Source organism: Chionomys nivalis, chromosome 17 (genome assembly GCF_950005125.1).
Source record: "Chionomys nivalis chromosome 17, mChiNiv1.1, whole genome shotgun sequence".
Taxonomy (NCBI): Eukaryota; Metazoa; Chordata; class Mammalia; order Rodentia; family Cricetidae; genus Chionomys; species Chionomys nivalis.
In genome coordinates, this window is record NC_080102.1 from 54,835,853 (window position 1) to 54,849,017 (window position 13,165).

General features: G+C 39.7%; 1 protein-coding gene across 5 annotated transcripts in view; it reads right to left on the bottom strand.

Annotated features, from left to right (window-relative positions):
* Positions 1-13,165, bottom strand: part of Senp1 (SUMO specific peptidase 1) — a 59,925-nt gene that overhangs the window by 22,621 nt on the left and 24,139 nt on the right. For all 5 annotated transcript variants that reach the window (XM_057791993.1, XM_057791992.1, XM_057791990.1 and 2 more), the window contains 3 exons: positions 5,526-5,629; positions 5,162-5,445; positions 3,384-3,438 (listed from right to left, as the gene is read on the bottom strand). In XM_057791993.1, coding sequence (XP_057647976.1) covers positions 3,384-3,438; positions 5,162-5,445; positions 5,526-5,629 — 443 coding nt within the window. The remainder of the gene's footprint in view (positions 1-3,383; positions 3,439-5,161; positions 5,446-5,525; positions 5,630-13,165) is intronic.

The following is a 13,165-nucleotide window of genomic DNA, read 5'->3' on the forward strand; positions in this document are numbered from 1 at the left end:
TTCTTTGCAAACCCCTAACTAAGGGATCTACCACAAATGTTAGAAGAACAAACATTCTTCCAAAGGAATCCTTTGAGGTCCATAAAAACAAGTAAATACAGCATCCAAATGAAAGTTAGGAGACCTAGTTCCATTTAGTTCTGTGATTCTAAGCAAGTCACTTCACCTCTATGGGCTTCAGCTTCAAGTGTGTAAAATACAGAGAGGTTAGCGTTCTTTTGGTCCCTAGTCACCCTTAGGCTGTGACTTGGCACTAAAAATACTGTTCTGCCTCGTCAGTGTCATTAAGATTAACGAGAGCTGAGTATCTGTGGCACAATGAACACCTGATATAACAACCAAGTCCGAAATCTTCAGTAGCAGTGTAGTTTTAGTGTATGACACAAATAAAAAGAATCAACATGAGAAGATGTTTATTACATGATACAAAGATGTAAAAAAAAATTACCCATGATTCCTCATGAATTTGTCTGCACTCCTTGATTGAGAATAAAGATTTTTTTTGTCTATTTATAAATTACTGTATCCTCTACAACTGTCTGGTACAGAGCAGACCCATGACTGCTGAATAAATGAATAATGTAGGGGCAAGTACTTGTCTTCAATGGACTCAGGTATCTGTTGATTCAGGAAGGACAACTATAAGGGAAACTGAATTTCTACAGAGATATAACCGAGGCACACAGTAGTAAGAGCTACAAGCAGAGCTGTTCTTAGTGCTCTGTATGTAAAACTGCTCTAGTAGTTTTACATATTGTTAAGCCACATGAAAATCTCCATATTAGTTCATCTTCAATATAATATGTAACATGAAATTATATTACTCATACTTTATAACAAACAAAACCACCCTAAGGTTCAGAAGGACAAACCGTATTGAAACAACAAGTATTAGCTGTCCAGTTCCAAAGACTATGCTTTTTCCTCCCATGCTGAAATGTATTTCAGTATGCTAACACATTAAACAAGGAAAACTGAGGACTTGGGCTATTCAAGGGGGCATTTTGGGCTTTCTGGAAAGACCACTTATTTGGGAAAGATTTACTTACTAAGCACCTACCACTCTGAGGCACTACAATTAGTACTGGGGAGTTACATGCAAAGACATTAGTAGTAAAGATATAGGGAAGGTGGAGTATTTAATGTCATCTGGGGATTCAGACAACACCTTGAAAAAAAATAACACCTGATTCAGATTTTGAAAAGTCAGAATTGGGGGGCTGGAGAGATGGCCCAGAGGTTAAGAGCACTGATTGCTCTTTCAGAGGACCAGGGTTCCATTCCCAGCACCCACATGGCAGCTCACACTGTCTGTGACTCCAGTTCCACAGGATCCAACACCTTCACACAGACATAGATGAAGGCAAAAACACCAATGTGCAGAAAGGAAGGAAGGAAGGAAGGAAGGAAGGAAGGAAGGAAGGAAGGAAGGAAGGAAGGAAGGAAGGAAGGAAGGAAGGAAGAATCAATCAGTGGTCAAGCAAAGAAAGGGAATCCCAGGCAGAAGAATCAAGAGTGTATAAAGTATAGAGGTGTGGATGCTACATTCTGGGAAAACAGGGCAGGCCCTCACCATAGGAAGCTAACTGAAAGGCAGTGGCTGAAACTAAACTAGAAAGGCAACCAGCCAAGTCTTGAAAAAGCAGACTTTAACCTAGCCAAGGACATCACTCCACCTGCCTTGTTAAACTGCTCACATTTCAAGTCACTTCTAGGAGAAATCCCCCATAAAGGAAAGGCACACACAGTAAAGAACCAATGGGAAACGGAAAGTACTCTATCTAATATCAACTTCTCCCAGGAAAGAATACTAGCTTCTGTTTACTTCTCCAGGGCGTGTTTGTAAGCACCCTACTATCATCATCATCGTCACCATCACTCAGAGACTCGGTCTCATGCAGTCCAGGCTGGGTTCAAACTCATTGTGCACATGAGGATGACGTGACTCTCCTGCTTCCCCTCTGTGAGTGCTGCAATTACAGGTCTGCACCACCACAGCTATTTTATGCCACTCTTCACACTGACAAATGTGGTTCAAGAGAATAACAGACTCACATGAAGGCCAAAAAAGCTAAAAGCAGAAGTTAGACCCGACTCTAAACACCACGTAAGAAATAATGAATCCAACTAATAAAGTCTCCTTGAAAGACTTAACAGAGAGAACGTTAAAAAAAAAAAAAACACCAAAAGCTTAGAATAAATGTGGGAGCTGCAAAGTAGAGGAATGGGCTGAGACAGCATCTGGTCACCTGTAATCATCCCCTGACAACTGGCTACTAATCATCACCCAAGCAGTCACACTGCCACGCTGTGTGTGGTGGCACACAGCAGGCTATGGAATTGCTACAGAGGACTTGAAACCCCGGGAGAAGTAAAACTCTGTGGAAGAGCACATCTCAACTGAGCCTTAGACCAGTGTCAGACAAGCTGAAGGAGAAAGTACATGAAAGACAGAAGGAACAGTGAGAGAAGACACAAACATGTATATTTACAGACTAACAATAGTCTAGTATGTCAAGACACACGCAGGAATCTATTTACAAACATGGCTTCCTCGCTGACTTCCATGGGTTGGCATTTGACCAGAGACTTGCTCCAGCCACCTTAGATAAACGGACCTCACCCCAGTCTCTCTTACTTCATTATTCTTCACAGCACTGATAATCACCACTTATTACTCACTACTTGTTTCTTACCTTTTATAATAAGAAGCTCCTGGCCAGGCGGTGGTGGCACACGCCTTTAATCCCAGCACTCGGGAGGCAGAGGCAGGTGGATCTCTGTGAGTTCTAGGCTAACCTGGTCTACATAGCAAATTCCAGGCCAGCCGAGGTTACAGTGGGACCTTGCTTCAAAAACAATAACAAAACGCCAAATGAACAAAACAAACAATAAAAACAAACAATAAAATGCAGCTCCTTAAGAACTCTTGCTATCTTAATGTCTATACCAATATCTGACATAGAGTAGGTTCTCAAATAAATACTTACTAAAGGAAAGAAAGTGCCAGAGAATTTGAGACTTGTGGAAAAGTTCTTTTTATAACACACGTACGCATTTTGGCTTAACCCCAAGTTTAATAAGGTATCCTTGAGGTAACTGAATATTTTAATGATCATTAAACCTTTTTAATGACCAGATATGAATTTTAGAAAGATAACTGTGGTTACAGCATGGACGGAAGACCACAGAAAACTTAGCACGATGGAAGACATAATGAAGAAGAGTGAAGGCTGGAGGAAAAAAGATGGAACAGGAAGTCACTGAGATAATTTGAAAAGCACATGAAAGAGATTTGAAAAGAGACAGTTTTATATTATTGACTTTTAGTGAAGGAGTTGTGATTACGGAAGGAAAATGGCCGACCCTTCCCCTAGGTTTACCTGGAAGCTGGAGTTTGAGATTCTTTCACATTGAGTAAAATCACAGAGTCTGATCCTAAACAAAGAAATACAAGAAGAGCGTTTCACTGTTAGTAAAATCCCACCATTTACCATATCTGATTTCAGTTTAAGCTTCTACACTATGCTACGCTCTATGTCACAAACGAAGCATTAAGCATAGGACAAATAACAGATAGTGTAAGGATAAAGATGGAAAGAGAGGAACAGTTTCACTTTACTGAGCCTAGAAACTAGTCTTGGGAGGAGCTTCTCCTCCCAAATAAGGACATCATTAAAAACACAGGCACATCTGTCCATCAGCATTGACCCTCCTCCTCCTGTTTCTAGGGATAAGAACATGCCACAATTTTAAGTCTTGAGTTTTAAGTAAGGTGAAGAGAAGGAGATAGAGAAAAGGGAAGATGAAAGACAAAGGTTGAGCTTATAGAAATAATTTTAAAAGCACAGATTTTATCATTGTGTATTTAAATGTCCTTCTGAAGTGCAACGATTATACCCTGACTTAGAACATTCATCACACAGAACAAGGACAGGACCAATGTCAGGTTGATGTTTGCTCCAGTCTGGCTTCAGCTCAGTATCTACTACACAACATGTATTCCTGAGGTTTGAGAATTTTTTTATTTTAGATTTCTAGAAAATAAAAAGATAGTTCTCAGCAAATCATTTCACAAAATGTAACAGAGGTGCCCATGAGTAGTTAAATAGTGATATCGCTAAAAATTAAATCCCCAAATAAGAATTTTCAGAAAGTGACGAGAAGACTAACAGCAAATCAAATGAACTGAGAAAGGAGGGAGAGCCTTCAGAGATGTGTGCTGTGTGACAAAAGAGCCCTCTATCTGAACACTTAATCTAAACTGAGGATAACTACGTAATGAAACTGTCACCACCACCAATGCTCAGACAGGATAGTTGGGCTAGCTAAGGGTTAGATAGGAGATTCTTCTTTCTTTTTTTTTTTTTTTTTGGCTCTTCAAGACAGGGTTTCTTTGTAGTTTTGGAGCCTATCCTGGAGCTAGCTCTTGTAGACCAGGCTGGCCTTGAACTCAAGGTGATCCGCCTGCCTCTACCCCCCCTCTCCCCAGTGCTAGGATTAAAGGCGCGCGCCACCACTGCCAGCTGAGATTACCACCCAGCTGAGATTCTTCTTTCTAAGCAAGGGTTTTCAACCTTTCTGAGATACACAAAGCTTCTATCAAAATTAACGCATATACAATAAATACTTGCTTAATGTTTGAAAATTCTCAGGATTTCAAAGAACCTCACTTGCATTGTAAAGTAAAAGAAACAAAAAGAAGTTACTGAAGCAGTCGGGTTGAATGAGCTTGGACTCTTCTTTGCTCACAAAGTTAAAGTATTTAGCTTAGCAAGGTAGAGCACTCCTGTTTCTTCAGCTCTCTGGAAGCCGAGGAGGTAGGACTGCCCAAGTTCAAGGCCAGCCTCCTATATAGCAAGTGACAAGTAGCCAGAGGTACATAGTAAGACTCTTAAAAAAAATATTATATCCTGTCATTTGTATACAGAAAAAAAGAATACCCTTTTAAAAAAGGAAGAAAGGGAAGAAGGGATGGAGGTGGAGGAGAGAGAAAAACAAGAAAACAGAGGAATGAATTTTATTTGTGGGTTTGGTTTCATCATGGCATGGCTAATTAAATCATATGTATTTAATTAAAATTTTATATGTATTAAGTTATATGTATTACAATTTTGCCTGCAAGAGATGACTAGTTATTGGAGCTGTTAGTATTATTTACCTTCAGACTGTGTGTTTGGTGTCGACAAGTTATCTGGCTGCTGTGGAGTAGAGAGATGATGGTGAGGCTGATGGTACAGATCAGAGTCTTTGGAGCCAAATGCAACATCTGGGGTACAGGATGACAGGGAACGCGCATTATGGGACAACCGTTCCTGTGTAGGTAGAATGCTGGCTGATCCAGAGGATGAAGAATCAGAGCTGACTGCATGAGATGCACAAGAGTTTCCATTTCTCAACAGTGAGTCTTTCAAAGAGTTCTTACTGGAACTAAGACACCGAGATCTGGTAAAAGAAGGATACAGTTTCAACATCAAATAGTCAACTGTAAAGTTAAGTTTACATAAGATATCTTTGTGACTCACAGGTGCAAAGGAAAATGTGTGGTGGGCTTGGCTACAGAGAACTGTTTCCCTGTGACCATCTGCAACAGCTGCCTGTAGATCTCTTTTTCTTCTTCTTGAACTGTCTATAAGGGAGAGAAAAGAAAAGTTCTTAAATGTGAGGCAAACACTTCTCAAACAAACGTGGAGATACTCTCAGAATCTGCCAAAGCTCTCGTAGTCCAGAAGATAATGGAATACTGTATCCTGATGACACTCTCAATGTGTGCATAAGAGGAGCTAAGCAGAACTAAATCTCAGAGAGAGCTTGTTTTGGAAAATTATGGCAGATATAATAGTGCTAAGAAGCTATTGAAAATGAAGCCAGAAAGCCACGAAGCAATTATTTAATCATTCAAATGATAATCAGTCCAGGAAAAAAAAAAACATTTTTTTAAGACTTCTGAATTAGAATCCCAATAATCCCTTGAGTCCTGAGCCAATTAAAAAGTTCCCGATAAGGCAAGCACACAGTCAGGCTCTGTCAGAGGAAGGGATCTTGTATTCCATGCAGGTCTAAGTATTTTCTGAAAGTGGAGTTCATCTGCACCATTTAATTACTTATTTTTCTCTAAGTCTCAATTTAGTATTTAAGAAAAATCCCCATATAATCTGTAACATTTACTCACTGACTTGAACATCTACTATGCTTTAGTCACTTGAGATTTGGCATTGTATAAAATAAATTTCCAGCCTTTGTGGAGTTTATATTACAGTTATTAAAGGGACTGTCAATCAAAAACTTGTTCAAAGCGCGAAGAATTAAAGGGCAAGAAAGATACAAACTAATGGAGGGGAAACAGCAAGAAGGTACAACCTTGCTAAAAAGATGATCTTTCAGCAGAAACCTAAACTAAGGAGGGATGTAAATGATGAATACATATATATACACATATATATATGTATATAAGCACATATATAATATATATTATATATGTGTAAATGCAAAGCCCAAGGCAGGAATGTACTTTAAGTTTTAAGATCCATGAAAAGGAAGAGTAGAACAAATGAGGTCACTAGGAGAGAGCATTCCGTAAGCACCTCTAACCCTGCAAAGCATCTACTCTACAAAGAAGCAATGCTAGGTTCACTAAGAAATGACCTGGTGACTTTTTGCAGCCACCAGTCTTCACAATATAAAATTTGTTAGGGTTTCTATTATGACATTTCATTAAGCGCATTCACATTTTATGTAATTACAAATGTTTGGGCTTATTTATTTATTTATTTATTTATTTATTTATTTATTTATTTATTTATTATGTATAGTGTTCTGCTTGCATATGTGCCTGAGAGCCAGAAGAGGGCACCAGATCTCCTTGTAGATGCCTGTGAGCCACCATGTAGTGGCTGGGAATTGAGCCCAGGACCTCTGGAAGAGCAGCCAGTGCTCTTAACCTCTGAGCCATCTCTCCAGCCCTATAAATGCTTGTTGAAAGCAGAATGAACTGAGAGGCAGAGGCAGAGGCAGGCAGGCATATCTCTGTGAGTTGAAGGCCAGCCTGGTCTACAGAGTTCCAAAACAGTCAAGGCTGTTCCACAGAAAAACTCCTCTCTAAAAACTAAACAAAAACAAAAACAAACAAACAAAGAAATAACTAAAGCAATTAACTATGAAAGTGACTAGACACTAACATTTCTCTTCCTGAACCTTTCACTGTTGCTGTAAAGTAAATTATAATTATATTGTCATTATAATGTTACTTATTTACTAGATGCATTTAAATTGTGAAGCAGGACAAATCCAAACTATCCTGAAATTTAAACAGCCAAGTGATTAAAACAAAAGGTAAAATTAGGTAAACATTTGGTGGATGAACAGATCCCAAGGAGCAAATAATAGTTTGTGATGTTCTCTGCAGGGCATTGGGGTCCACACTATTTTATGCCTGGCACATTCATATTATAGCAATGATACTGATGACCTTGTCTAGTGTTTGAGATATTGGTTAAGTTCTTCAAAATAAAGAGCTGGAAGTTCTTGTGGGACACCATAAATGACAACAGTCAGGGGAACAAGGCAGAGACTATCCCAAGAAGAGAGGGAACACTAGGAATCAAGAAGGGACAGGACAGCTCAACAGCATGGAGAAACAGAAAGGTGACCTAAAGAAAAACAGGAATTGGAGAGACTCTTAGAGTAAGGCTGAGAGTGTACACAGCCTTCCTGACAATGAGCAGTTCTAGATTCAGGAGTCTTCCTACAGGGCAGGCTTCCCTTAGAGAAGAAATCCATTACGCTAAGTTCCACAGTCTGGATTGCCATGGTCAGTGCCACTTTTAGGTAGTAAGTAAAATGGCAGGCTTGAAGGATTTTGGGGTTAGACCTTTCCTTGGTAAAACAGCAGGATTTAGTTACTGGCCAGAAGAGTAGGACCTAAGTCTTACTTCTGGCCCTGAAGAATAATAGTAGGAAAATATTAAAAGTCTTTGTTTATTGTAAACTAGTCTTTTTAACTTTGCTTCTTTCTTCTTTTCTTTCCTGTGCTCCTTTATTACTTTTACCTTTATTAATTTTTAAGTTCCCAGTATATTCTATATTATTTTTGCCTCCCTTTTTCCTATGTTCGTGGTCTAGTAGTCATCTGTAAATGTTTATTTATATTTTGCTTCTGTGTTGCTGCTGTCATGGTAATTTGATTTTTCCCTTTTGAATGATATGAGATTTAAGCCCCCAAAGGCCACTCCTCCCATATAAAACCACAAAAACAGCCATCCAGGCTGAGGATAAAGATCTTGCTATGCAAGAATCAGGATAAGAGTTTGGATATCCAGAACAAACTAGATGCCTTTGGGAATGGCAGTTAGACTAGTTCTACTGGTGAGTTCAGTGTTCAACAGAGGGACCCTGCCTCAACTTGTTGGACTGCTATGGAGAAAGACCCTTGACATCAGTTTGGGGCCTCTACATGCATGCCTGCACACCCATACAAAGAAATGTATGTCCCTCACACAAGTGTTGGTGTTAGCCTCCAGGTCACGTCTGGGTGTAAGGAGAGCTGACCTATAACCTCCATCTGCCAGTTAGACTCCATGTCCAAAAGGTTCCTCTACCCCCTACAACAAAGCCACCAGCTAGCTCAAACACATAAGCCTGTGGGGACACTTCACACTCAAAACTTACCCATCACAGACCCACAACAATTTAAATAAACGGGTGAATGAAGAAGTCAGCTAAAGGCTCAGATACTCAGCAAAGGGATATTTTCAACACCATAGCAAAACAAAAGAAAACAATCTGAAAGGAAAATTTGGAGATTTTCACTTCTTAGAAAATCATTTTACTGCCGGGCGCACGCCTTTAATCCCAGCACTTGGGAGGCAGAGGCAGGTGGATCTCTGTGAGTTCGAGACCAGCCTGGTCTACAGAGCTAGTTCCAGGACAGGCTCCAAAACCACAGAGAAATCCTGTCTCGAAAAACCACAAAAAAAAAAAAAAAAGAAAATCATTTTACTAAGGGCTACAGAAATGGTTCAGTGAATAGGGCACAACCCTGCTGACTCACGCTTGATCGCTAGGACCTGAATGGGAGAAGGAAAGCACTGATGACAGTGAGTGTCATGATGTGTGAGTGTGCTTGTGCACACACACACACAAAACAAACAAATGTTTTAAAAAAGATGGCAGGAGGGGCTGGAGAGATGGCTCAGCGGTTAAGAGCACTGCCTGCTCTTCCAAAGGTCCTGAGTTCAATTCCCAGCAACCACATGGTGGCTCACAACCATCTGTAATGAGATCTGGTGCCCTCTTCTGGCCTTCAGGCATACACACAGACAGAATATTGCATACATAATAAATAAATATTAAAAAAAAAAAAAAGATGGTAAGACTCCTAGGACAGAGAGGGCCGGAGGAAACGAGCTCCACCGGGAGCAGAGGCCAGGAGCAAACCCAACCCTGGGAGCCAACGCAGTCCTGGGACACTGGCAGGACAGGATTGAGCCAATGACCTGACTCAGAGTCTGCAATCTCCACCGGAACTGGAGTGGGACTGAACCAGTTACCTAAGACACAGAGAGAACAAGCTCCACCAGGAGCAGAAGCCAGGAGCAAACCCAGTCTCGGGACACAGGCAGATCAGGACTGAGCCAGTGACCAGATCCAGAGTCAGCGATCTCCACCACAAAAGGTCCAACTCCAAGCCAGGGACTTCTGCAGGAGGAGATCCAGACCAAGATTTACAGAAACAGATCAAAGCCAGCAGCCTAGGCCAAAGTAGGTCTGAGACAGCAAACTCCAAGGGAGCAGACCAAAGCACAGGAGCACTGAGCTACCTCCAGGGCCCTCCAGGGCCAGGAATAACAGGATAAGTAGAACTGACAATGACTGTATCATGAGGAACAACCATCTGAGCTTTGGATTCACTGGCACCTAGAAGATTAATCATCAGAATCTCAGACAGCCCCAACCACACCTATTAGAGGAAAAGATGGAAGATCACATGCTACACCACAAAGAGCAACATAATACCAGTAAAACCTAAAGACCCTACAAAAGCAAGACCGGAGCAACCAAATATGGATGAACCAGAAGAAAATGATCTAAAAAATAACCTCAAGAGAATGTTTGAAAGTCTTAAAGATGAAATGAGAAATTACCTTAAGAAATGGAGGAAAAAACAAACAAAAAGTTGGAAGATATCAGCAAATCACTTAAAGAAAACCAAGAAAAAGAACTCAAACATATAAAAGAAACTATTCAGGACTTAAAAACTGAGATAGAAAAAATAAAGAAAACACAAGCCGAAAGAATTATAGAAACAGAAATCATGAGAAAAAGATCAGGAACCATAAATGCAAGCATGAACAACAGAATACAAGAAATGGAAGAAGAATCTCAAGTGCTGAAGATACAATAGAGGAAATAAACTCATCAGTTAAAGAAAACATTAAATATAACAAAAGCTTAACCCAAAATATCCATAAAATATGGGACACCATAAAAAGGCCAAATCTTAGAATAATAGGTATAGAAGAAGTTCAACTCAAAGGCACAGAAAATTTATTTAACAAAATCATAGAAGAAAACTTTCCCTACCTAAAGAAAGATATGCCTATGAAGATACAAGAAGCTTACAGAACACCAAATAGACTGGATCCAAAAAAAGTCCTCTCACCACATAATAATCAAAACACTAAACATACAGAGTAAAGAAAGAATATTAAGAGCTGCAAAGGAAAAAGGCCAAGTAACATACAAAGGTAGACCTATCAGAATTATGCCTGACTTCTCAGTGGAGACAATGAAAGCCAGAAGGTCATGGTCAAGCATTATGCAGACATTAAGAGACCATGGATGCCAGCAAAGACTACTATACCCAGCAAAACTGTTGATCACCATAGACAGACAAAACAAGATATTCCATGACAAATCTAGATTTCACCAATACCTAGCCACAAACCCAGTCCTACACAAAATACTAGAAGGAAAACTCCAACCCAAGGAAGATGGCTACACCAACAAAAACAGACAATTGATGATCTCATTATAGCAAATCCCGAAGAAGAAAAAAATGCACAAACTAACATCACCAACGATGAAAACTAAATTAACAGGAGATAGCAACCACTGGTCATTAATATCCCTTAATGTAAATGGACTCAACTCACCTATAAAAAGGCACAGGCTAACAGGTTGGATACGAAAACAGAATTCATCCCTCTTATGCATACAAGAAACATATCTCAACCTCAAAGACAGACATTATCTCAGAGTAAAAGGTTGGGAAAAAATACATATGTACTCACTCATAGGTGGTTTTTAAACATAAAGCAAAGAAAGCCAGCCTACAAACCACAATCCCAGAGAACTTAGACAACAATGCAGACACTAAGAGAGACTTACATAGATATAATCTACATGGGAATTAGAAAGTAGGAAAAGACAAGATCTCCTGAGTAAACTGGGAGCATGGGAACCTGGGGGAGGATTGAAAGGGGGAGGGGAGAGACACGGAGGAGAGCATAGAAAAATGTAGAGTTCAATAAATATCAATAAAAATAAATATCCAACCTCAAAAAATAATAAATAAATAAATAAACAAATAAATAAATAAATAAAAAAGATGGCAGACCAGAGCACTAGGTAGAAGAAAGAATAAAAAGTTCCGAAGACAAAGTTGAGGAGCCACTACAGTTAGATATCAACAGAGGAAGAGAAGAAAAAGCAGTATTTTCAGCTGGGTGGTGGTGGCACACGACTTTAATCCCAGCACTCAGGAGGCAGAGGCAAGAGGATCTCTGCGAGTTTGATGCCAGCCTGGTTCAGAGTGAGTTCTAGGACAACCAGGGTTACACAGAGAAACCCTGTTTTAACAACAACAAAAATCAAAAAAAGAAAAAACAGTATTTTCAAAATATGTATAGTAGTCCAATAAACTGGGAAAATTCAGAAGGAATGTATAAACCTCTGGCTATTTATATGACCTAATAAAACTGAACAATGAGGTATAACAATAACCTAAACAGATTAAAACTGATAATGAATCACTAATCAAAGTCTCCTAACAAAGAAAAGCCCAGGATCACTGCTAAATTCTTCCAGACTTAAGAACTAACATCAATGTTTTTCAAACTATTCCACAAAATAGAAAAGAAGTAAATACTTCCAAACTCATAATATAGAGCCAATACTAGCCTGAGGTCACAACTGGATAAGAGCACAACAGAGAGGAAAATGATAAATGAAATTCTTTGAAGAATATCGATGTAAAGATCTTAAATAAGTTATTTCCAAACAAAATTCAACACATTAGAAATATCGTACATCATGACCAAGTTGGTTTTATTCCAGTGATGGAAAGCTGGTACCACACACAAATCAAGAAACATAAACATGGGCTGGAGAGATGGCTCAGAGGTTAAGAGCACTGACTGCTCTTCCTGAGGTCCTGAGTTCAATTCCCAGCAACCACATGGTGGCTCACAGCCATCTGTAATGAGATCTGGTGCCCTCTTCTGGCCTGCAAGCATACATGGAAGGAATGTTGTATACATAATAAATAAATAAATATTTTAAAAAAAAAAAAAGAAACATAAACAGATCCGGGCGGTGGTGGGGCATGCCTTTAATTCCAGCACTTGGGAGGCAGAGGCAGGCGGATCTCTGTGAGTTCGAGGCCAGCCTGGTCTACAAGAGCTAGTTCCAGGACAGGAACCAAAAACTACGGAGAAATGATATATATGTCTGCTACCTGGAGTCTCCACTCTTTCAGCCTCTTTGTGTGCACTTTGGTGATGAACTGCTTCCTGCTGGTACTGAGGATTATATCCATATAAGAGTTCAACAGAAAAGCAGCAGGAAGACTCTCATTACTGTCCAAGGGATTGATGATGATGAAGATAAAAAGATAACGCCTTTAATCCCAACACTCAGGAAGCAGAGGCAGGCGTATCTCTGAGTTCGAGGCCAGCCTGTTCTATATGATCTAGCTACAGGACAGGCTCCAAAGCTACAGCAAAACCCTGCCTTCAAAAACCACAACAAAACAAAACAAACAAAAGATAAAAAGAAACTAATAAAGATAAACTTGCCCACAATAGACTGTGTATCAAGAATATGGAGAAGTAATTCAGTTATAGGGTAACCAGTACATGAATATGCCAGTTCCTGACAGTCACTG